The sequence below is a fragment of the Aptenodytes patagonicus genome, chromosome 11 (assembly GCF_965638725.1).
Source record: "Aptenodytes patagonicus chromosome 11, bAptPat1.pri.cur, whole genome shotgun sequence".
In the NCBI taxonomy this organism is placed as follows: Eukaryota; Metazoa; Chordata; class Aves; order Sphenisciformes; family Spheniscidae; genus Aptenodytes; species Aptenodytes patagonicus.
Window position 1 is genome coordinate 12,048,500 of NC_134959.1, and position 24,330 is coordinate 12,072,829.

The 24,330-nt window shown below is 42.2% G+C and overlaps 1 protein-coding gene across 1 annotated transcript in view; it reads left to right on the forward strand.

The window, feature by feature from the left end:
• The first annotated feature begins 5,263 nt into the window (after positions 1 to 5,263).
• The window catches only part of SLC7A10 (solute carrier family 7 member 10), a 49,283-nt gene continuing 30,216 nt past the window's right edge, over positions 5,264 to 24,330 (forward strand). Inside the window, exon 1 of the mRNA XM_076348829.1 lies at positions 5,264 to 5,393. Coding sequence (XP_076204944.1) covers positions 5,297 to 5,393 — 97 coding nt within the window. The 5' untranslated portion in view covers positions 5,264 to 5,296. The remainder of the gene's footprint in view (positions 5,394 to 24,330) is intronic.

Genomic DNA, 24,330 nt, shown 5'->3' on the forward strand with positions numbered 1-24,330 from the left:
CATTGGAATAGGCTGCCCAGGGAAGTGGTTGCGTCCCCATCCCTGGAAGTATTTAAAAGATGTGTAGATGAGGTGCTTAGGGACACGGTTCAGTGGGCACGGTGGTGTTGGGTTGACGGTTGGACTCGATGATCTTAGAAGTCTCTTCCAACCTTAATGATTCTATGATTCTAAGATGATGGAAAATGGGATGCTTTCAACAAGTAACTGATCCACCTGCACCTGGCTACATTTATGGTTGCCTGTTGGGACTCATTCACATTAAAGTGAAAGGCTTCATATGGTTCCCTCCCACTGATGTCACCGCCCAAGTAAATGGGCCTTCTTCCTGCTTGTATGCTTGCTCTTAATCCTAATGCCCTACAAGTTTCTGTACCACTACAGAAAGGTGATGAAGCACAGAGTAACAGCAATCCTGTTGCAGTAGGACCCCACAGTCCTGAGTCAGCTGTGGGGCTAGCCAAATCCCCCTAACATGGGCTTGGCACAGGGCACATCCACAAGGACAGTTCAGACCAGAGTCTCTCATACTTTGTATGGGCGTAACAGGCTTTCCACAGACACTGTTCAACATGGCTGTCATGGACAGTGGCAAACCTTACTCTCAAGTTTATTAGAAATTAAGAATCACTTTACAATCCCATTACTCCCCAAGTTTCTTTTTGCTAAACCAGTCAGCCCACTGCTTTATTTAAAGATACTACGAGATAGTTACTTGGAAGGATAAACTATTTCCCAGCTGTTGTTTATGGTGACCCTATTAAATTCAAAGTTGAATTATGTTTTAACAACTATGGTATGTTTCGGTTTTGTAGGGTTGGTTATCTTTTAAGACAATAGAAATTTGTTTAGATGGATACAAAAATGGAGTGAGACTGGAAAGAATATCTACTATCACGGACAGTCTTTATATTTCTTTAACCTTGCTCTCTTCCCATACACTTCACATACATTAAAGACCATATTCATTTGAAAACTTAGTTGCAGCATCCCTTTGCAAATGGCGTATTAAACTCCCTTTATTATTTCTTCCCAAAATACAAAAACCAAACTGCATTGTTTGCTTCTCTTTTCTTTAGAGCCTGATTAGCACTGAATGAAATAACTGGTTCCAACAACTTTAATAATTTCTGTACATTTCAGAACATGGAGAAAATGAGGACAAAAATAGCAACAAAAGAGAACACATGCAAGCTTCATTGCATCCTCTCTGTGCAGTTGCTATGCAGCAATTGCCTTCCTACAAAGAACTTTGGCTTTTTTGCTTACTAACATTTCGTCATTCAAGTAGATACAGTATGTTCAGATCCAAAACAATTTAAAAGAAGTCTTTGCTCTGAGAGCTGTCTCAGATAACTACTAATTAGAATGCACATGCCCTCTGACTTGCTCATTTTGGAACTATATTAACCATAGGACAGAATATACAACCTAAATAAGCAGCCAACACTACCACAAAAAGAGAAAAGTCCTCTCTTCACCCTCATGCAAAAAACACAGTGAAGCAGGCAGGCACTCAGCCTAAAAAAAAAAAAAAAAAAAAAAAAAAAAGGCATTTTTTGGCAGTTAATGTGGGCAACCTTTGTCACTGCTGTCTTTTCCAACAGGTTTCTGGCCCACTGCTGTTTTACACTCCTGTGTTTTGCTATGGGTGCGGGCATATCAAAAGCTCATGTTGTAAACAGCCACCTGCTTACTCCTTCAGCAATAGTAAAACACTTAAAACTTTGAAAAGGGAAGTCATTTATTATGCACACACTGGGAAGAGAATCAGTAAATCAATGTTCTTTATATGGATTTAGGTAAAAAATGTATCCTCTTTCCAAGGACAAATGAGAAAAATGAAGTACTCTACAGGGGTCCAGGCCTACAATCCTAAATTAAGTTACCAGCACAGATTTCCTGGCTGTATCCCCCCACCCATGACTTTATCCCATACACCATGTACTCAGTCTCATGTGGCAGGGAGGGACTGCACTGCTGCTGCACAGCCACCCTCCTCCTCCATCACCAACACAGCTGCACACAACCCCGTTTGCCCACCCTGTTTATTACCCACACTACCTGGTAACTAGGTTAAACTGCTTACAAAGCTTATTGCCTGCACTAGGAAGTACATTCTAGGACAGATACCACAAAGAAGCACCTACCAAAATAACGCTATGCATCCTGAGAAAAAGACAATCATGTATCTTTATCTTCACCTCCCAGGGCAAGGGTACAGGTCCCTTCAAATGGACATTTGTAAGATCCCTAGTTGGGTGGGCAGCCGAGGGGTTGGGTTTCCCCTGTTGGAGGCCTCTTAGCATCCTGGCCCAGGGAGCACACACTGCCCAGCCACAAAGGCTGCCTATTCCTTCTGGGAACAGCTCCACACAAAGGCAACGGCACAGATGCTGCCCTCAAGGATGAAACTCACAAAACAGGATCTGGTGCTGAAACCATAAGGTGTAATAGACAACATCCTGGCCTTGCTGAGCCACAATGAGATGTGCCAGTTCATTAATGTTTCTGCTGCAAAAGGTTTTCTTTGGACGAAGCTGAGATGTCACCCCATGGTTCTCCTGTCCCAGCTCTGTTCTTTTAGCCTTGTTCAAAATGCACCCGATGTGAAACTGGATAGGAAGACAGAATGCTCTTAAGGTTCCTCCACTTTTCTCAGTTTTAATGGTTTGTTGGAGAGTTTTCTGGTGCTTTTCTGTTAGGTTTTTTCTTTCTTATTACCAGCAAAATACTTGAAAACATATAAGTAAAGTCACACAGTTGTGCCTTGTGACTTTCAGTAAGGAGAAACAATTACAATACAAAGTATTCATATCAGCAGGCAGAACGCACACATGTATGAGTACTTAGCATTTTCCCTGGCAAAGCCCCCTAAACTGGCCAGAATGTTTTTTAAAAATAAATAAATAAATCCTGCAGCTACTGCACAGTTGAGTTGAAGATGATTATTAGAGTTAATTGAATTCTAGTATTTGTCTTCATCATCCCACAGCCAGCATGCACTGTTCCTCGCTAATCAGTCTAAGAGGGCTGACTGGGATTTTTGTCTTTCACGCAATACCACAAAGATTATACACATATTTTAGAGCAAACTAACATTTCTACCACAGCAAAAGAAATCAAGTGCAGTGTTACCCTTCTAAGTGGTCATTCATTTAACAGATTCTGTGGTTGTTCTGTAAAGGTTAATTGATCCTAAACTTCATTAGGCTCTTAGAACTCAGCAATACAGTTAGCAACACCATTCATTCCCATATTTCTTGATTTTTGTACTTTTTTGATGAAGTTCAATCTATTTTTTTAGCTTTTACAAAAGAAATAGGCTGTCATAGACAACTTTCACAGTTAATCATAATGTCCATATAAGACTAGCATGTAGAGACTTTCAGAGGTACTTGAAATTACTTGAGTTGCTACCAGCTCTGAACATAGCTCCAAACCAATCATTTAAACCACCTAGAATAAATACCTAAAACATCAGGTTACTTTTGAACATCTGAAATTTTGTTTTTAGTCTTCGCATTTCTCTGTCTTTAAAAGGAGCACAGTAATACTGTTTAAATAGTTCAGAAAGTAATTCTTCTTGTAAAATGCTTCCTTATAAAAAGTACATAGTAATTCAATAAAAGGACATTTTAGAAGTAGTTAGTGAGGCAGTTCGTTTAGAAACAACAATTCCACAGAGCGATAAATCAATTTAGGAAACAAGTCTCAGCCTCTGAAAATCAATAAACCTTTCTATAACAGCAGCAGTATAAAGCAGCTTTATAAAGTAAAAATCGTGTATGATTATCAACTTTGTAAGAATAGTCCACTGATTTCCTCAAATGACTCACCAGTTTTCAGGTCATACTTTTCATTCTAAAGTCAAACAAAATCAGACTGACATCACCACAGGCACTTCCCACCTTCCTTCACTGACGTGAAGGACCAGACCTTCCTTCTCCCATAGATACCACCCCACCACATCCAATATCCATTACTGCGTTGGTTGCCTCACTGATGCATACTATCTCCTTCCCACACCTCCCAGATACCACATAATCTTCTTAGGAAAATTTTCTAACCTATGCACTTTCAGAATAGGTCACCCACATGGGGATCCTCTCTGAACACAGAACTGCTCTCAGGAAGGTGTTCATCTTGACTTATAAACAAGGAATGAACCAGGGATTTCCATCAATAAACCCTTGGCTGTTACAGCTTGAGGGAAGAGCCCAGGTTCTAAAGCTACAACTTCATTTTCTGCTTTCATCTGAGAGCAGAGGAGACATCATCCATTGACACTCTTATGAAGGCAGTTTGTTCAAAGAGCAAAGGATTTGTGAATTACTACATGACATTATTTCCTTACATTTACCTTGGTATTCCTATGTTCTTGCTGCAATGAAGTATCCCAACTTTTATGCTCCAACCCCTGTGCGAGGAAAGGAAATATTTATTATTTCCTTAAGTTTGCCAACAGATGACTCCAGCTGCAGCTTATTGACAGCCCGCTGCCTGCCCAGCAAGGCAGCTGGGGCAGCTGGGAGGGCTGGTGAGGTTTAACTTCTTTCAGAGAGGTTTGAAACAAAGCGGGAAGGAGGAGAGAAGAAACAAACAAGAAAATTAAAGGCAGGAACCAAGCAGTCAGCATTTGGGCATTGCCTCGTTGATTTTAACTATGCTTGCTTGGCCACATGCTGTCAGTACTGATTACAAGCAATAAAACGTTTTCTTCCTTTAAATTATTGCACTACCACAACTAATAAAGCACAACTGTAGGTGGACCACTACTGAGAAGATTCACGTGGAGACAGCACTATGAAAGTAAGCCCTACACGCAGTTAGGCTGGTTGATCATAAAAGTAATCCAAAATGAGCTGTGGGCACGCAGGCTACCTGGGCGTCGGAGCAGACACTGCTGCCCGACAAACCAAATGACCAAATTGGTCATTTGACGCTTGGCACTTACCAAACTGTGCTAACTTTGGCGTTACTGTGGTTGTTTCCCGCCGCTCCTCGGGGGACACGTTTGCAGGTTTCTCAGAGGTGGCTGTCACGCCCGCCACACGCACCTCGTGCAACCCACAGCCCTCCGCGGGCACTGTCACCCTGCGAGGGACCTTGGCGGGAGCCGGGGGACCCTCCGCCCGCTCCCCGCAGGTGCCTCGCCTCAGAGAGGCGGCGACAGCCCCACCACCGTCCCGCCGCCGCCGCGCGCCCCCCACCTCGGACACCCCCTCCCACCCCCCCGGCCGGGGGCGGCGCATGCGCGGGGCGGCAGCAACGGGGCAGAGCGGCGCGGGCAGCGATGGCCGGCGGGGAGCAGCGCGGCGCGTCCGGCGGCCCCGAGCGGGTGGCGCTGAAGAAGGAGATCGGGCTGGTCAGCGCCTGTGCCATCATCATCGGTAAGGGCCCGCGCCGTCGCCGTCGCGCGGTGCCCCCGCGGGGCAGCTCTGGCAGCCCGTCCCGCAGCCCGTCCCGCTCGCCTGAGCCCCGCGCTGGGGCGGGGGCTCGGGGCCGACCGGCGCGGCGCGTAGCGGCGGTGCGGCGAGGCGCAGCACCCGCGGGCAGGTGTACCGGGGCGCCAGCTCCCCACCCGTTACCGGTGCCAGGAAGGTTACCGGGCGATGTTGTATGGGACGGCGCATCTCGGCCAGCGGTGAGCTGGGTGGAGGGAGAGAGCTGGGACGGGACGGCATTTCATTATCGCCTATAATGCACGGTCCATCTTGAGGTACCAACAAAATATGAGTAAAAGCCCCCTCTACCCCAGCCGTTCAGCTGAACGCAAAATCGTGAGATTTTCTAAAGCGTTTTCCTGATGGCCTTTTGAGCTGTTAAGGCTTATGCGGGGCTCTTCTTTCTAAGGCTAAAACAAAAGTTGATTCTTTTATCTGAGATTGGGGTTCTTCAAAATGAAGGTGGCAGCTTGGGCTTTCAGAAAGCCGCCGAACATCACAGCACCCACGATAGCTGTGCGGGAGTTGGCAGCACGGCCATCAGCAGCAATGCACTTTCCCGCTTCCCGCACCTGCTGATCGCTGGCAGAGCTGCTGCTGGTCGGTGTCTTTTCCGACAAACCTTCTGGTTTGCACTTGAGAGCTGCCAGCCAGCGGGGCTGAGCCTGCTTCTCACACTTCTCCCATAGTAGAGTCTAAACTGATAAATCAGGGCAGGCTATGCTCAGCACCTTCCCTTGGTGTGCTCTATCACCGTGGTGTTTGGGCTAGAGAAGTGGGGGCAAGCCTGGGGAAGGAGCAGTTTCCCAGCTGAATACAAGCAGCCTGTACAGACCCAGCGAGCCTCAAAACCCTGTGAGAAGACCCAGCCATCGCCTTCTCCACCATGAGCTGTTGGAAAGACTTGCTGGGGCAAGGTCCATGGCAGCACGGGGAGATGGCAGTGGGCACGACAGGAGCTGCTGCATCTGCAGGAATACGCTGTGCAATAGCAGAATTGGCTGGGACACCCCATTGTGTCTGCGCAAATGATGTCCCCAAGCTTGAGGAAGAGGACTTTACTGCATACTTCCTATAGGCTATCATACTATCCTACTGCAATTTTATGCTGTTAGCCCTCTATCCTTTTATGCCCCGTTTAGGTAGATAGGGTCTTGCAAAAAAAAGAGAGAGAAATTTTAATGCCATTGAACAGGATCTCTTGCATCAATGGCAACACTATTATATAAAAGGAAAATATTTCATTCTGTTCCCATAGTGAAATACTAAAATCTAATGGGCAACTACAACTGCAGTTTGTGGGAAGATGTATTCCAGGTATACAGACATATCTTTACGTTGAATCCCTTCGCATATTTAAGGGGAAAAATCTAGTTTCTGGATCTCAGTGGAGCACAGATGACCTTGTGTAAGAGTGGGGTACTTGTGGGTATTCAACAAGGCACAGTGCTGTAAGGCAATTCCAGGGTTAGGTATCGCCTGAGTTGCTGCTGGCCATAGGGAAAATTTACAGCATCTATGTTATTTGTTAGTCCTGGTATTAGATAACTGTATCTCAAGACTGCTACCCTGCTCTCTCAGATCCCTTCCCAGTCAAACTTTCATCAACCTGACTTATTTGCAACACGTTGCAAGCAGAATACATATATATGTAACTCTTGTACAAAATAAATCTTGTGAAACAGCCTCTCATCTATTCAAAGACATTTGAGTAGGGAAAAATACTGACGTTTATGATAAAGTCTAGTACTGTCAAGCGGTTTAAGTATTAGAGCAGGTTACCTGCATTGCCAAATAAAGCCTAAAAATTCTGCTGCAAATTTCCCCATATTTTCATAAAAGAAGTTTGAAAAACAACTCTAGGATCCTATTTTTGGGTTTGATTTGTTTGTGTGCAGGTGGGTGAAATTACATCATGTATCACAAGGTCTTCAGTAACAAAGTGATATATAGTAAGAGTATAGTATAGCTTTGTAGATGTCACTACATAAAACATGACAGCCTGTAATTAGAGGACACTGTAAATTATACCAAATCGGCTTGCAAGCCATTATTGAGCTAAACAAGAGAAATGTTATTTAAGACTCTTTCAGCAAAAAACTAAACTACTTGATCTGAACTGGTATTAGGCAACCTGTTAGCTCACAAATTTTCTGTATGATAAAATTTAACATAAGGGGAAGACTTCTTTCCAAATGATTGAATGTGGGGAAAAAATGGGTGCAGTCGGTGTTATAGCCTTTTGAACTGATGACAGACCAGGACTCTTATGTCAGCCGTCATCATGTATTTCCCGTTTCTGGGTGAGGGAGGGAAACCCTTTTCCCTTCAAGGGTTTAGACATCAGACTCTGATGTGTCCCATGGCAAAGTCATATTTCTTGAGAACACCAAGAAAAAAGAAATCACCTTTGGAAAAAACCTCTTCTTGCTCTGCATGGAGCTAAAAGGAGACTATGCTCTCTATTTTTCTTTAAATGTTCTTGTAGGTTATCTTTATGCAAATAGTGTATAAAAGTGCTGCAGATACAGAAAATGTAAGAGGATATTTTTGCATTATCAGATAAAAGTTTGATGCTGTGATCTGCCAGCATTACAGCAAATGCTCTGTTTTAGTTGACTGCTCTACAATTCTAATCAGCTGCAGGATGGATATAGAGAATGATAATCTTCTAGTAATTAGTAACAGGAAGAGGAAACACGAGGGAGTATTTAGAAAATACTGTAAATATGAGCCTATAAATATGTGATTAATAAGCTCGTGGTTGCCTTCTATACACTAATTCTGCTTGTTTAAAATAAAGCATTATATGATTTGTAGTTGGAAGAAAAAAATCAGATTGTCTTTTTTGTGCTCCCTAGCACAATGAGGTGAAAGAGAAGGCTTGTAGGTATGAACACCATTATCTGGTATATTTGAGAGTATTCCAATAATGTCAGGGTCTCTCAATATTTCATGGTCCATAAGGACCCCATGAAATTTCATAGTTGCATCTGAGGAAATAAAAACTACCTCTAGATGCAGGTACATCACTTCATCCAGCTTAAACATCACAGGCTTCTGGCTGTTAGAGCTAAGGAGATGCTCAGTTTGCCCCGTGATCACGGAGCACATAATGGTTTGGGGAGCAGTGACTGTGTTACGGGAGGGCAGAGGCAGCCCTCATCCTGCCAGCTGCCCTGCAGCTCCCATGGCCTGTGCTAATTCCCTACAAAGCAGGTGTTCCTTCTCCGTCTTCTTTCCATGTTTTGAATTATAGGACAATTTTCTTACTACTTTTACAACTGAGATATTTGTCAATATAGTGAATTGCCATGCCATCTTAATACATTCACAAAAAGTCCTTTCAAATTTTTATCCTCTTTTTGTAGAGGTTTGAAAGGCTTTGCCGTAAGAAATACCATTTCATCTAACAGAAAATATTCAGAAAAAAATAGCAGAACAAAGTACATCAAATTAGGAATATAATATGCCTGTTATATCCACCCCATAGGACGGTCTCCTGATTTCTCCCAGCAGCCTAGCTTTCTCACAACACATAAGGCTATCCTTCATTACTTTATTTATTGCTTTATTTTTTGCATACAAACAAGCCTACTTAGAGAAGAAAGCTGTTTCCAAAGGTTGTTTCATGTTGAGGCAGAAGACACCTCTTTGGGGTATCCTAATGTAAATGCAGGTACTAAATACAAAACCTTTTTGTTTTAGTGCTAAAAAGAGACTGATACTTAATGACTGTAAAGCTGAACACAGCGTTTAGTAGTAGTAACAAATCTTTCTGGCAATTCATCTCTGCCACAGAATTTTGGAAAGTGCCTGAGACTCGCTGTAGGAGCACCCAAACCACTCTGTGTTAAATATGGTTACGTACAGTGAAAACAAATCTCTCACGGGCTCCAGCCCGTAATCTTCTAATGTACTCAATTACACTGCAAATTAAGCTTTCCAATACTCAGATGAAGTGATACAGCTTAAAAAGTAGTAACATATGTGCTTTATTATCTACTAAATAACAACTTACAGATACTATCTAATTGCTTGAAAACCCAATTAGTATTTGGTTTAGCAGACACAGAAATCTATGCCATATTTAATTCAACAGTTATTTTATGCACTTTCTACATAGCTGGTTTTATATCTTATTTGTAGAGCTATATATGTAATTAAGATTATTGGACATGTATCTTTTCTATAAGCACAGGCATATTAGCTATACAGAGAAATTCTTATTCAGTGCCTTCAACGAGAGTTTTGCCTATGTAAATGAAAAACTAAGTAAGAAGCTCCATGACTTGGCTCTGTGTAGTTTCTGCCACATTCCACTGTTCTTTAGAAAAGTATAAGAATTAGAAACAGCAGCCTGATTAAAGTCTGATACCAGCCTGATGCTTTTGGTCTGAATAATAAAATTCACCGTTCTTACGTTAGAAATGCACGTGCAACTGTATACGCAAATTGCATGTATAAGACATTTAGCAAGAGATGTTTGACTTTGGGTTTTTTTGTACGGCTCAAGTAGTTTTCTATAAAACAAACAGTTGAACATCTCTTAAAACATTTATTTATGCAGCTTGTAAAACTACATGAAAGTAGCCATAGGGCCGCACTCACATTATGAAGCCTGCTGTACACACGTGAATGATTTTATGTCAGGCTATATAAGACCCATTAGAAGACCTACAAATTGAGCCACAATAAAATCTCAGCTAAAACTAAATACATCTCCTTATTTTGCTGAGCACAGGTGGACAAGTTATATGTGTCAGCTGACTTTGGGTTGCTTAAAAAAATGCTTGCAGTGCTTATTCTACTCTCACACAAGCTTGGTGTAAGATCCCCTGTAAGCAGGTTCCCGACTCAAGTCCAATGATAGTATCAAAACTGTTATCAGATGGCCAGCAAGCAATATGTTCAGTTATTGCTATTTCTGGAAGTAGCTTTCTGGAATTTGTCTGTTCACATCACCCAGAAAACAGCACACTCACTTTCTTCCATAGTTGATGTCAGTCAGCCACCTTATAGATGGTCTCGGCAGAATGCATGCAAGCTGAAAAGCCCCCTTACGCTGGAGATGCTTCCTTATGTCAGGATTGTCCTAATATGTAATGCAAATTACTGTCCACATCATGATAATCCATCAAGGGACTGACCAAATAAATTTCCTGGGTTGTCATTATACCTGCCTGGCATTGTACTTATTTACTAACAATTACATATGCATCTGCAGGGAAGTTTTCATTTACATAAATAATCACTTCCAAGGGCAGCGCTCTGAGATAACACCAAGTTCAGAGGTATGATTGCACTGGATGTGATTTTTCCTCCTTGCCGTTAACAGAAAACTATTTACCAGCCTTCCTTGCCACTACATCTCTTGCCGTTCTAACGTGCCCTAGATCCCGCAGATGGTCTTTATAGACAGAAGTCTACTACAGGATTCAGCAAGCTGCTAGCTTAACACGGGGGAAGGAGAACACGTGGAACTGGGAGTAGCCTTCATACTCACGTTTTTCATTAAAAAACCAGTAACTTAAGTGGAAATGAATAGCTATTAATGCCAGCTACTTGGTGAATCTTTTCCGATCATGTTTCATATGCCACCATTGCTTAAGGAGACTGGTTATTGGTCATTGAATCAACCGGCACCCATCAGATCCATCTCTTTATCAAGTAACATATCAAATCATTAGGAGATCATTCCTAGACAGCCCCAATGGACTTCACTGGAGTAGTACCCAAGTTACAGGACTGCATCAGAAACAGAGATGTATGAGAAAAACACAAGAAACACACCCACATCTCTTGGCGATTTCTTCCAATTTCTGTGATCCAACCCAGGGTCACAGAAAATGGTGGTGTTGCAGCAAGAATCTTCACCCTTTCTGAATCTGTGTGAGAGCATTTCACTTTTATAGCTAGCTGAAGTTTCAGGACACAGTTTTGTTTGCTGACTTGTGAGAGTAATACAGATTACTTCAGTGGTTCTCTTTCTCAAAAAAAAGCGTTTCTAAAAAGAAAGTATCCTCCTTATCTCTGTTACACACCTTGCTAACTAGTATTTTGAGCATTCAGTTCCACATAGCACTTGCTGATGTAGCACACAAAGTATTTACACATACATGACTGATTTTTTTTCAGGACAATAATTCAGGATCTTGCTCTGGACTGTAGAGAAGTGTAATTCAACATCTTGTCCTCATATAAATGCAAATTATGGTTAAATAAAGGCAGGAGTTAATTTTTGTTCAAGATAAATGGCACATTTTCCTTAGTAGCGAGAAACCACAAAGACACTTTTGAGGCACTTGTGAAGATATTTTTCCATACAGTCCAGAGCCTTAGGCTCAAACTCATAACTACTGAAAACTACATGTCCAGGTTCCATATGTACATAAAAGCTGATTGGTGTCCGTAATTTGGTATGATACCCAGTATGAAAGAAAGGCACATACCACTGAGAAAGGTCAGACCCTACAATCTGAAAGAAAGAAACCTAGGGATGCCCATCCAAAATGTGTTGTGCAAGTTACATTTATGGCGTGATATGCTTTAGGGGTGATACCGTGTTCTCATGTTCTTTGAGGCTGTGCCAACATACAGTTATGCGTCAGGATCATTTGGGGTAGCCTTTCACCTGAGTTCAGGGAGCTGAAAACAAGCTGCAGTTTCACTTGCAAGTAAAAAACATGGCAAAGTTCAAATTAGCTCAGTAAAAATCCAGGGAGATCCTGCAGCTTCTCTGGGCTAGCAGTTTACCTCTGAGACTGAATTTACAGAGGGAGGCAAAAAGGAGCAGCTCTAATTAGAGATTCCTGGCAGAAAAAAGGGAAAAAAAAAAAAAAAAGCCTTAACTTTATATTTTTCTTAATTGAGTCTTTCTGGGCATAGAAAACAGTTTTGTTTGTCCACAGATGTGCCTTTCTGCTGCAGTGTGTATCCAGGAGAATTTAGCATGTGAAGTCCCTCATGTACAATACGAAAAGCAAAAGCCAAAACAGCAGCAAAAAAACCAAAGTAAAAAATGTCAACGTGAACAAATCCTTCCCATATGATCTTCAGGAACAGCAGTAGGGCATAATGAAGATCTTGTGAAAAAAAAACTCAATTTGTACTTTATAAAGTTAGTGATACTTGAGCAAAACTTGCAACATTTGTAACACAATTCTGTTTCCAGGTTATTAACTGTCAGGTATTCATTGACTGGTTGTTTTGGTTTGGGTGGTTTTAGTTTAGGTGGGGTTTGCTAGTTGTTTTTTTTTTCCTTCTTACCTTCTAAAAAAGTAGAAAATTCTGATTGGGGCGCAATGACTCTGATCAGAAGGCTGAAGCGATGGGCTTTCTGCAATGGATGTCAGTAGTTTATAGATACCCTGCAACAGAAACTCTCTTTCTTCCTTGATAGATGAAAAAACAAAGGTAGCATCCTTTGGTAGTTTTCTACTCCTGATCTGGCAGTACAGTGCCTGCTTTCAGCGGTGCCATAAATCTCCACTCGTGTTCCTTTTTCCTGTGCCTTGCAGCTCATTTCCTTCTAGCATAATGTAACCTTTTCTGTTGAGAAAGTCTGTTCTGCTTTGGCAGGCTCACAACAAGCAGAAATGGGTTTGGTAGAGGTTTAGCTTTTTTGTGTTTGGAGCTTTTTGTGTGCCAAACTTTTCCTTTCAAGACCCCGTTTTTTGTTGGGCTGTGGGGGGAGTTTCTACTAGCTGCCACACTTTTTTTGTCATCTTGATTGCAGCATGATAAAATGAGAAGGCATTTGTCAGTACCAAAGTGCCCCAAATATAAAACATCCTAACAGTGTTGTTTTTTCTGCTAGTCCTGAAAAACCCAGAAGTGTCCCAAAGAGTTCTTTAGCAGATGTTCCACGGTGAAGAGCAGGGAGCCAGCAATCCAGCATGGACTGAGCATCTCAGCATCCTAATTCCTTTTTAAATGCCTGTAATCCCTCTTTGTATAGTGAGAAAGCGTAGAGAATGTGCAAGCCCTGTTCTCCTGCAGAGGAAAGCCATATATAATGGTAAATACATTTCTTCACATGCCAGTCTCCACAAAATCTCTTTATGCAGTATTAGTTTATTCTCCTGATATGTTCTTCTGGCACTGGCCTCTGCAAGTCAGGGCTGAAAAGCAAGGTTAGAGGAGTGGTTGTCCACAAATTGTTCCCATCTTCAGGAACTTGTAGATTCTGTTTTTCTGATTTCAGAGTAATGAACGGCCCAATCTAGTGTTAGGGTGAGCCAATTAAATTCTTGTTCCTGGACATGGTTCATCATCTCTTTCAGACAAGAGAGACAAATTCCACTGGATCTCAGAGAAAGAAAGGTGGAGAGGAATATACTGGTGATGTTTAAGCCTGAGGAATTTCTGTATCATTGAGTAATGGAATAACCCCCGTGGCTGAATTGCTCCGATTCATTTAACACTTTCTTTAGAATAGTACCAAAACTTATGGAAACATAAAATCTTTCTGCATCTGAAAATTAAGTTGAAATTTCTTATCTGATCCTTAAATACTGTTGAAATCGCACTTCAAACATGGGGCTTCAAGATCAATAGTATAAAACATAGCATTAAAAATCAGTAAGACTTCAGAAAGGTTACTTCTGACTCCAAGAAATAGGTCGGTGATCTGGATGAGTGGCAGTTTTTCTGCTGTGAAAAACAATAGCTCTTTCATCAGTTACATGGAGCTGCATAATCTAGATCAGGCCAAACATCTTAATATAATATACCACAAAAATTATGTTTGAACAATATAAGGACCTTATTTAGAGTCACAAAAGCCAGGAAAAATCAAGTTAAGGAAGAATCAATATTCTATTGAATACACTGGGTCAGAGAACTAAAATCCACAATATTATATGAACTATGACAATGAATGTCACAAGGCTGCCCATCACAAAACCTCTAGTTCACTTGTGACACTGGACAACTCACAGACGTGTTAATTATGCTACATTAACTCTGGTTCAGATAATCGCACAGGGATGAGCAGTCAGGCTAGAAAAAGTTGCTCTCTAAGCATAGAGATGCATTCATCATGACCTTGCAAAAAGGTCATTCCACTTGAATACACGTGCAAGCTACAGGTCTGACAAGAAGAAGCATCATTAGTTGGCTAGTCTCTTGTAGTTGCTAAGTGTCTTGCATCTTTTTGCTGTTACATTGTGCAACCACGATGAGACAAGGAGAAAAAACTATTAGCACGTGTCATATATGATGGGTTTTTAATAATGCTGTATTGTGCTGTGAGATCGCTCCTGCTCAGGCCCCACGAGGAAGGTTGATGAATTCAGAAGAGAGTTCCTTGCCTCCCTGCCAACCCATGCCTTGGAAAGGATCAAAATGTGCTTCTTCATAAACCTGAAGATAATGACTGCCAAGGAATATAAGGACTTACAGCTTTAAGCTGTGTGCTTTTATATCATAAAAATTCATCCTTTTGTACAAAACACCCAAGGGATCAGTTTTTCTTAGGGAGTTGCAAGGAATGGACTGAGAAGAATGAAAATGAGGGGTTGAGTTCCTTCTCTGGATTATTTCAAAATTCTTTAGCAGCTCTCCCAAGAGCTTAATAGAACAGGGTTTGCTTGCTTGTTTTTAGGGAGGTCATCTCAGACTATATTTAATTTCCATTTCCCCATGACTTTTTTTTTTTTCTGCCCAGATTTTGTCCTGTTTTGATAGCAGACTTATTTCTTTGGTAGTTGGGGTTTTTGTTTTATCACTAATTTAAAACAATGCAGACAGTTCTGATGTCCATGAAAGGGAGATGAAACCATTTCAGAAACAGCATTCTAGGACTCCATAAACACAAAAGTTTCATCGTTTCTGATACTCCTAAATGCAATCTGAAAACTTGAAAAGCCATACACTTTGGAAACATAAATAATCAGCTCTTTTTATAAGTGTCTTGAAAATAGTAATAGCATTAGTTAGTACAAGAGAGCAGAAAGTATCCAAGCTTGTTAAGCTTCCAAATGCTGTACTTAGACTCAAGTAAATTAAAAAATAGCTGAATCAATACTTTAAAGAATAAGGGAAAGAAGTATTTGATTCTGGGTGGTGTCCTCACATGCCTAGCCTTCAGCTCGGAAGCAATTTCTATTCGTATGATAGAATTAAAATATTTGTAATTAAAAAAAAAGCTGAAGAACTACTTTTTTGTACTACTGCTAGTAGATCTTGTTGCAATAACGCCACTTCTTACAGTAAACTCTGCCAGAGACCAGTAGGACACAACGTCTACATGTTTGTTGGTTGTGGACACGGCCAGTTCCCTAGCAACTCATTAAGACTTAAGCGGACTATTACAAAAGGTACCCAAATCCTGTACATATTACGAGTGCGTACAGAAGGAATAGCTCCCCTTTGCATGCTCGGGCTTCTGACAGAAGATTAAAGACCCTTTTCTTAACAGGTCCCGAGTCCCTAAAATCCTACTGAAATCAACGAGAGCTGAGGACTTCACTGCCTCATAGGATCAGGCCCTAAATTAAATTAAAGCAGCTAGGTATGAACCACATTAATCCGTTACTACCCACATAACAGAGTGAGGCTGGCAGTCATACCACAGGGAAGTTGGGTGTGAATGCACTATACTGTGTTCAGGTTGCACAGCACAGCGGAGAGCAATGGGGACAAGTGTAATCTGTTCTCGTTAATTAAAGTTATAGGGGACCAGTCTCATACACTCCTTTTACCTCAAATCTAATAATAAAAATGCTTGTCATTGACCAAACATGGTCAGGGCACAGGAGCTGCTCAGGCAGCCTGGCTGTCCTTTGCAGCAGTAGGGATCGTCATCTTGATTTCAGAGACAGGGAAAGCAGCACACAAAGGCCAAGAGGAGCAAATTCACTTCCAGCCACCAACTCACAGGACCTCCCTGAAGACAGGTCTCTGAAAACACCATCTATTGAAATCCCTACATATCCCTTTGTGGCCTTCTGAGATAGTCCAAGGACTTCTCAGCTGAGATTTAGCTGCTCAAAAGCACCAGAACTGAAAAAAACCCAAACCAATAACAAAACTTCTGTAAAGTGACATTTATAAAGAACCTACTTCAAGCAGAGGTCTATTGTCTTGTTTTTCTTCTTTCACAGTTACCTAAAACGAGTCAAACATCTCCGATCTGTGGCAGAACTAGAACAGAAACTGTATCGTAACAGAAACTGTATCGTAACCAGGGTCCTATATGTTGCGATGGCAGGGGTGTTCAGGTCTGTGTTAATCTGTATTTTACAGGATTAGCTAATTTAATTCCATGTTTCTGTGTACTCAAAACATTCTGTAAATAAACATTTCCATGGCGGGGGAAGGAGTGACTTTTTGGGATGAAGTTTTTTATACAGCTGGTCAACTGCTTACACAAACTTGATTTATAAAGACATCAGTGAGCAACATGAAGTCTACTAATTTTGAAGATACTTAATTTCAAGAGATAGTTGCGGTATTTGCTAATACAGGATTCATATGCACAAAAGAAAATTACATAGTAATATTGCTAACTCTTGAGATCATATTACAACAGGTCTGGCATTTTCCTGAAATTCCCAGATCATAGATATTTAACAGCTTCAAGAAAAGCTGACATTTCTTTTGGAAATCAAGAAGTTTCTAGTTCTTGTTGGTAAAGTTATCTAAATGTATTCTTTAAAAATAAATAAAAGATTTAAAAATAAAGTCAAGATTCAAGTCAGCACCAATTTCTAAATACATGAGGACAGCAACATGGCATTGTAAGTGATGCCTGTAGAAGTGTATACTAAGCTGATAAGTATTTGTAAATCTCATTTAAACTCAGGTTGAGATAGTTATTAAAGTGCACTTAAAATTAGGTGCAAGCTTTAAATCAAATATCATTGTGCAGCAGTTGTGCACACCCCAGGAAATATAAATATCCTTTTTCACTTTTAAATTCCACCTCAGTTCATTGACCATAGTGAAACATAAGCATATCTTTGTACTCTTTGCTAAAACGGAGACAAAGCCACGTAGAGATGTAATGATACCATGCTGATAGAGGTACAACTAACTACACCAGAATTTGCTAACACAGATTTACAACCAGAAGAATGTAAACTTGAGAGCCTGAATGATTTCCAATCAAGGAGCTGTGAAACCTGCGAGAGCAGCAAGCTTTGCTAAAGAGCTCATGTCTTGTTTAGATCTGCATCCAAAATAAGGTTTGTGTAAGATCCCAGGCAGCAGCAGTAGAGCCTATAGGAGATTCTTAATCAATCTTTGTTCTCAATAACGTAACCTGAGCTATAACAACAGTTGGTGTATTTGGATGGCTTGTTACTGCTATTTTCATATTGCTTTGTTTTAAATATATATTGCCTGGAATTTCAATTCAGGAAGGTGCTGTCAGCATTTAACTCCTTTACTGTTCAGGACAATATTGAAGACTAAGCTTTACCTTAAAGTTTAACATGCTTTAATTCCCATGATATGCCTTCAGAGATTAAGGATCGAGTGATGTCTAGTTTAGAGATGCTCTTCTTAATGGATCCCAGGTTATAATGTTGTCACAGGTTTGCAGAAGCTACATAAGCACGGTCAAAAAATTGACCAACTGGCCTGAGTCTGAGCGCACTTTTGCAGGACTTACTTTGCAGGGTCAGAGCAGGATGCATAAACCCCGATAATTTCAGAGAAAACCAGGGGTGAGAGGGGGAATTAAGCTTTGCCTTATTTACAGTTGAGCAAGTCAGTTCAAGCTGTGTCATTTCTCCAGACCTGCTCATTCCTATAATGCTGCCCCATGTGTCCCTTTGCTGCTGCAGAGCCCTGGGGCAAACACAGCTCATGTGTAGGTTCTTGGTAGCCATAGCTGAGGGTTGAAAGGGCCCCAATGCATGCAGAGATAAAGTTTTAATTCACAGTGTTCACTTTGCTGAATGTACACGTATTGAAGGAGGAACATTTTTCCCAGCAAAAAGCTGCAGAGGGATGCTGTGTGAGGTAGGCAGGGAGGTGCCACAGCGGCTGGGGAGCAGTGGGGGGGGGGTCAGGGAGATGGTGCCAGCTTCCAGGTTGGTTTCTTCCACTAAGGCCTAGACTCATCTAACAAAAAAGATCCTTCTGTGAACTTGCATTAGTGTACTGTGTGACTTTTGAAATTGCATACAGCCTTTTGATTGCATCTTTCTAATTAGATAAATGATGATACTTCCATGAGGACTGACAGCTTTCAGGAATGGACAGGAAGAGGCTTTCCCACTGGACAGCAGTTGCTGTTCAATTTTCCAGGCTGTTCGAGTAATCTGTTTACCATGCTCAGTCACAATGAGCAAGAAGAATAGAGCTGGGGGAGGAAAAAAAAGGAAAAAAAAAAACCCCAGCATTTTCCATGAAACAAATTATGCTTAAAAAATGGTGTGAGGGTCCCTGCCATTGGCATGAGTAGGGCTGAAGAGTCTGGGCTGGCAAAAAGCTGTATCTTGTCATACTGTCCTTGTCTGACCCACAGCACTCCCCAACACAGCTGAACTCTTTGGCTGTTATTAAAGCTAAGTTGGGGAGCTTTAGAGCAGCATTTTGTAAGTGCTTTTCTTCTTGATAAATGCTGAAAATAATTGCAGGTGCAGGGGACACCGTGAGAGCTGTCCCAGAGACGCAGCTGTCACTTGCAGGATTTCTCAGCCAAGGGACAAATGTTAAATCAGCTGCATGGGCTGGCATCTGCTTCTTAAGCCGCTACGGGGGGACCTTGCTCCACTATCAGTTGCTTTCCTTAAAATCAGGGTTTATCTGGTAGTAGTCAGTCACACGGTGTCCTAGAGAAGACCCCCACCTCCTCCAGCATGCATGCAGGGCAGGGCATTAGGTCCTGCCCATTTCTGCATCGGGGGTTTAATGATATTTCTGCCATTTGCAGGTAAAACTCCAAGTCAGGAGGATGTTGAGGTCCAGAGAGCACAGAAAACAGACGTTGGACAGATAACAAGGGCTAATACAGCATAAAGCTGCACTATTTATAGAGAGCAGTGTGCAGTACTGCACTTTCTTACCAGGGCAACCCAGGGATTTTAGGAACATTAGAGGGGTTTCATCTACATCCCTCTTAAAACCTCAACGTAGGTTTAGCATTCTTCTTTAGCACTCTTTGGAAACTAGTGGAAGGGCTGAAGCCTTCTCTAACGCCACGGGAGTGCTTGGCTTCAAGGGTCACAGTAGCTCCTTTATGTGCTGAAGTCCCACAGCTAAGGGGGTAGTTTGAGTCCCTGTTCCCCGCAGCCCACTGCGCTGCTGCCAGTGGCGATGCAGTGGGACTCACCAAAAAGGCTGCTCCGCAGCTCTCTGTTGGGGCCCCTCATCTTCACCTGGCAGCACTGCCCTGGCATAAACCCTACTCAAGGTCCCTGGTGCCAGGGAAGAAGGCAGGAAAGGGAGGTGCAATATGAAGCTCAGCAAAGGTGGCTGGTAGCAATCCCCACCTGGACACACAGCCCTGCTACTGCATAGGCTGCTTTCAGTGCAGCAGCGTGCTGGAGCTCACTCAGTGTTACTCCTTTGAGAATATCCCAAGGAAAATGCCACCTAGTCCCTAGGAGAAAGGCTTTTCCCAATATTTCTGCCTTATTGTTGCAGCGTATAGAGAAGGGCACGGGAGGCTGAGGCTTGCTCTTCGTGATAATGAAATGCAGCCCACATATCCCAACACTGGCAAGAGAAGAGCAGAACAAGTCAGAAGTTAAGGAAGTGGAGAAATCAGACCAAGTACAAGAGTCAGAACAGAGGAGCGGGAAATAAAGCAGTGGACTGTGTGCCTGAAAAGAGCAGACAGAGCCTGCAGCTGCTGAAAGGATTAGCAGAATAAAAGGAGTTCTCAATTTAGAACAACAACAAAAATTCTATCATACAGGCTTTAACTTCTCCTTTGATATAAACACATTGCAGCAGCGTTACTCAAATAAAATGGAATAAAACCATGCACTAGCAGACATCCATCTTCTCCTTTATTATTTCACATGCTCCTAAGAGGCCTGATCCCCAGCATCTCCTCACCATTGATCTACCTTAGTGCGGGTCTGTCCTCTGCACACGTCATCAAGTGTTTGGTCTCCAGTGCAGGGAGGCATTATGCAGGTGGGGACCAGCACTGACTGATGGGGACAACCATGTCTCCTTCCTGGTGCTAAACTGGGCCCTGCAATTTTGAACACGCAGATTTCTAAATTAATCTATCATACCCAGTGTATGCCCACGTGTGTACTCAGGAGAGCATGATGCTTGCAAGCCAGAGAATGGGATTAGAGTTTCCAGTGCTGTTTTCAGTTAAGGGAGCATTTACATTTGACTCTTAAGTACTATAGCGATAATATCCCACATAATATCTTTTACAGTGAGGTCATTTACAGTAAAGATGCAGCTTATACACCTTAAGCCAGAGCCAAACGTGCAGCTTACTACTTTCAGAGAACTTTTCCAGTGGCCCCAGATGTATTAAAGGTCCCGGGAAGACTGAGGTTACCAGTTCTCACAAGTTTGATTTCTCTTCTCTAGATTGTGATTTTTTCATCCAATTGCAACAGAGCTGCCTCACACACCCCCAAAATCACCACAGTGCAGCCTTCACGTACCAGCAGTATCCACTTGCTATTTCTGCTCATCAGTTCTCTTTACCATTTAATCAGTCTTATATTTTTTGAGTGTCAAAGACAAGAAAACAGAGCTGCTTCTCTCTGCAGGGAACGATACATGCAGTTGTCTTGCCAACAGGTTGATTAGAGTAACACTGGGGAAAACAGCAAACCAAAAAAGTGACAGCCACAATAACATTCCCTAAAATTCAGGTTAAGAACGATATTCCATCCTCACTGCAGCTCCCCGAGCTATCCAGGGAAAAGGCGCTTTCCAGACCCTCGTGTTTCCCAGCTGATGGCACTGCCTGATTTCGCCTTTTCCTGCCATTTGCGAGCTGCGCCCGGCGGCGGGGCCGGGCCGGGCCGGGCCGGGCCCGGGCCGGGGCCGTGTCTGCCCGGCGGCCAGGGCGATGCCCGGCACGGCCTGAAGAGGGCGGGTGTGGCTGGCGGACGGGCAGCTGCCCGGGGCAGGGGCGGGGCAGGGGCGGGGCAGGGGCGGGGCAGGGGCGGGGCAGGGGCGGGGCAGGGGCGGGGCAGGGGCGGGGCAGGGGGCTGCCGGCCCTTCCCGCCCCCCGCATCGCTGCACCCTGGTTTCCGGGGAAACGGGAAGGGGTGGAAAAACCGACCATGTTTCTCTGGGGTTTTACATTCATTAAAGGATTTTTTTTTTTTTTCTGAAGTGAAACAGTTTTGCAGGAAACTGAGCCTGGCTTATTAGATATTCCAGTCGGTAAAAGGCAATACGATAAATTGCAAGCATCCTTGTGAGGATGCTGCAGGTCATTTCAATAGATAGATATTACATTTAAATATATAAATATTAAAACGATTGACAAATCTCCATAGTATCTTATGCAATAGCAAAATTTAACCCTAGGTCTAAAACAGACTATCACACCCTCTGTTAGCCCACATCAGTTACTGTTAGTGAAATATTTACTTTCCTTTACTCAGTTTTCTGTTCTAACCACGCCTTCATTGTTAGCAAAACCTGGCTCTTCAGGTCCCCATGGACTACGCCTGTATTTTAGTGCTCAGAAGGCAAATATCTTCCGTATAAGTCTATGACAAGTTACAGAAAACACTTTTGCCAGTATTTTAGGTAGCCTAATTTTTAAAATCTTTAAAGTTGGGTGTAGCATAATCAGATTATAAATTCTTAATCTAGTAAAATCCACTTGGAATGCTGGAATTACAGTTTATAATGACTGGTCATGTTCTTACTTGCTAGGAATTTTAACAAAAATATTTGAACTGAAGTCAGATTTCAAGATCATTTAATTTTGTTAAATACCAATCCCTGTAGAAATTAAGTTATCATCACTGTTATTTTTATAGCCATTTTTCAGTTTTTCTTTTGCAAGCGTATTAACAGAGGAGCCATAATTCATTTTCCACTGGTACAGTAGTTACATGTTTTACTCGCATATGAAGTTAAATGTCTATTATTTTAACGCCAAGCTCTATAGATTCTTTTATTCTTCATTAAGAGTTTTCTGAATGCTATTTAAAAGCAAAGAGGTTCAAGGCCATTACATGAAATATCTAAAACACTGCCACAGAGCCTAAATTCATGCTTGACTAGAGGTTAAGAAAACGCACTTGGAGTGTTTGCTGGTTTTAATTCAGCGGAGTCCCTATATCCTAGTAATTTTTAGGCCTGAATACTTTGTTGTTTCAGAACTTCATTTACCCTTTGTATTTTAAGGGGACACACACGCTTATAATCTCTTGTATTAAATGCTACACCTCTGTTAATAAGCTGGAGAGGAGCAGGGCAAAGGCTGAGCAGCACATTGTGCCCATCCATCCTGTTAAGTGCCACGGCACAGCTTCGGTGCACGGCAGCTGTCACGCTCCTGGCAGTGCCGGCGCGTGGGTCAGGGCAGAGCCCGAGGTCAGCCAGGGCAGAGAGCGGCAAATTTATTTACTGGAAATAAATAGAGCCAGAGGGACTGCCTGTGCTGCCACACGATTTCTGGTTAGCACCAAAATTATGAGCTACGCATGTTACTTCTTGGCTGGTTTTGTAGGTGTGTCGTGCCCTGAGTTCACAAACAGGCAGTGACAATCAAAACCGGTCACTAATGTCCTCAATTAGGAGTGCTTAACTTCTGAAACCCAGTTAGTAACTGGCAATTAGCTGGACTGGAGGCTGCTTAGTTTAGCAGTTTTCTGCTAAATAAATATATAAATAAATATCCACGATGAGTTACATCATCATCATTATTGACGTAATTTGGATTTAAACAATTTGTAAAGCACAGTTTCTTTTGACTAAGCTTTTTGTTGTTGTTGTTAAACAGTAATCTCAAATCTTTACAATATTTCATACTCAAATAAGATATATTTATTTATTAAATCCCAGGCAGGATGCAAATCTTCAGCACTGGTTTGTAAGAGAGCTATTTTAGGCAATGACACAGACTGTCATCCTGTTGGCCTGAACGACGTCTGCTTAGATGTGGAAGTCCTGAGAGGATGGGTAGACTTTTGGTTATTCTTCTATTCACAGCTATCAGTGAAAACTGTCTGTATCTGCTGTTGAGGATACAGTATACCAATATAACAAAAGAATATATAACCTGTAACTGAAACCAGGCTGTCTCAAACATTTCATTTAAAAAATAAAAAAAAAATTTAAAAAATCTCATTTTCTACAGCTTCATAAAAAAATGACAAATAATGGCTTACATTCCCCACATTGGCACTGAGAAAAGATTCTGGACTTGCCCTTCATAGCTGAGATACCTAGACACTTACTCAGACCATCTGTTACAACTGTACCAATGAAACACCCGATATATAGTTGGGGATATAATCCTTGATGATGCTGACTACCATCTTCCTAATTCCTGCTCTGATTCAATAAACATGGGACGCACCTCCACAATGACGCTGAAGGAAGCAGGACACTCAGGTAACACATGCTTTCCCTCTACCAGCACTACCTGCCAGAGGCTGTCTTCAAACATCGCATCTCCCCACAGCATTACCTGCAGCGTGCCACCGAGTGCTGGGTGACCCGCCTTGAGCTTTGGAGTACCATCTCCTGAGGACAATAAACAGCACTCAAGAAAAGCAGGAGTCTGGCAGGATTTATGCTCATGAACCATACACAATTTTTCAGGAATGTTGCCCGCTGTAATCCTTCACTGAACAACTAGTCACAAAGTGATTTACCTGACTGTGGCCAAAAAAAAAAAGGCACAGAATTTCTTTGTTAATATTTCACTTTGTAGGGGAAAGAGCTGCTTAGACAAGTTTCTAGTCCGTATTACAGACCC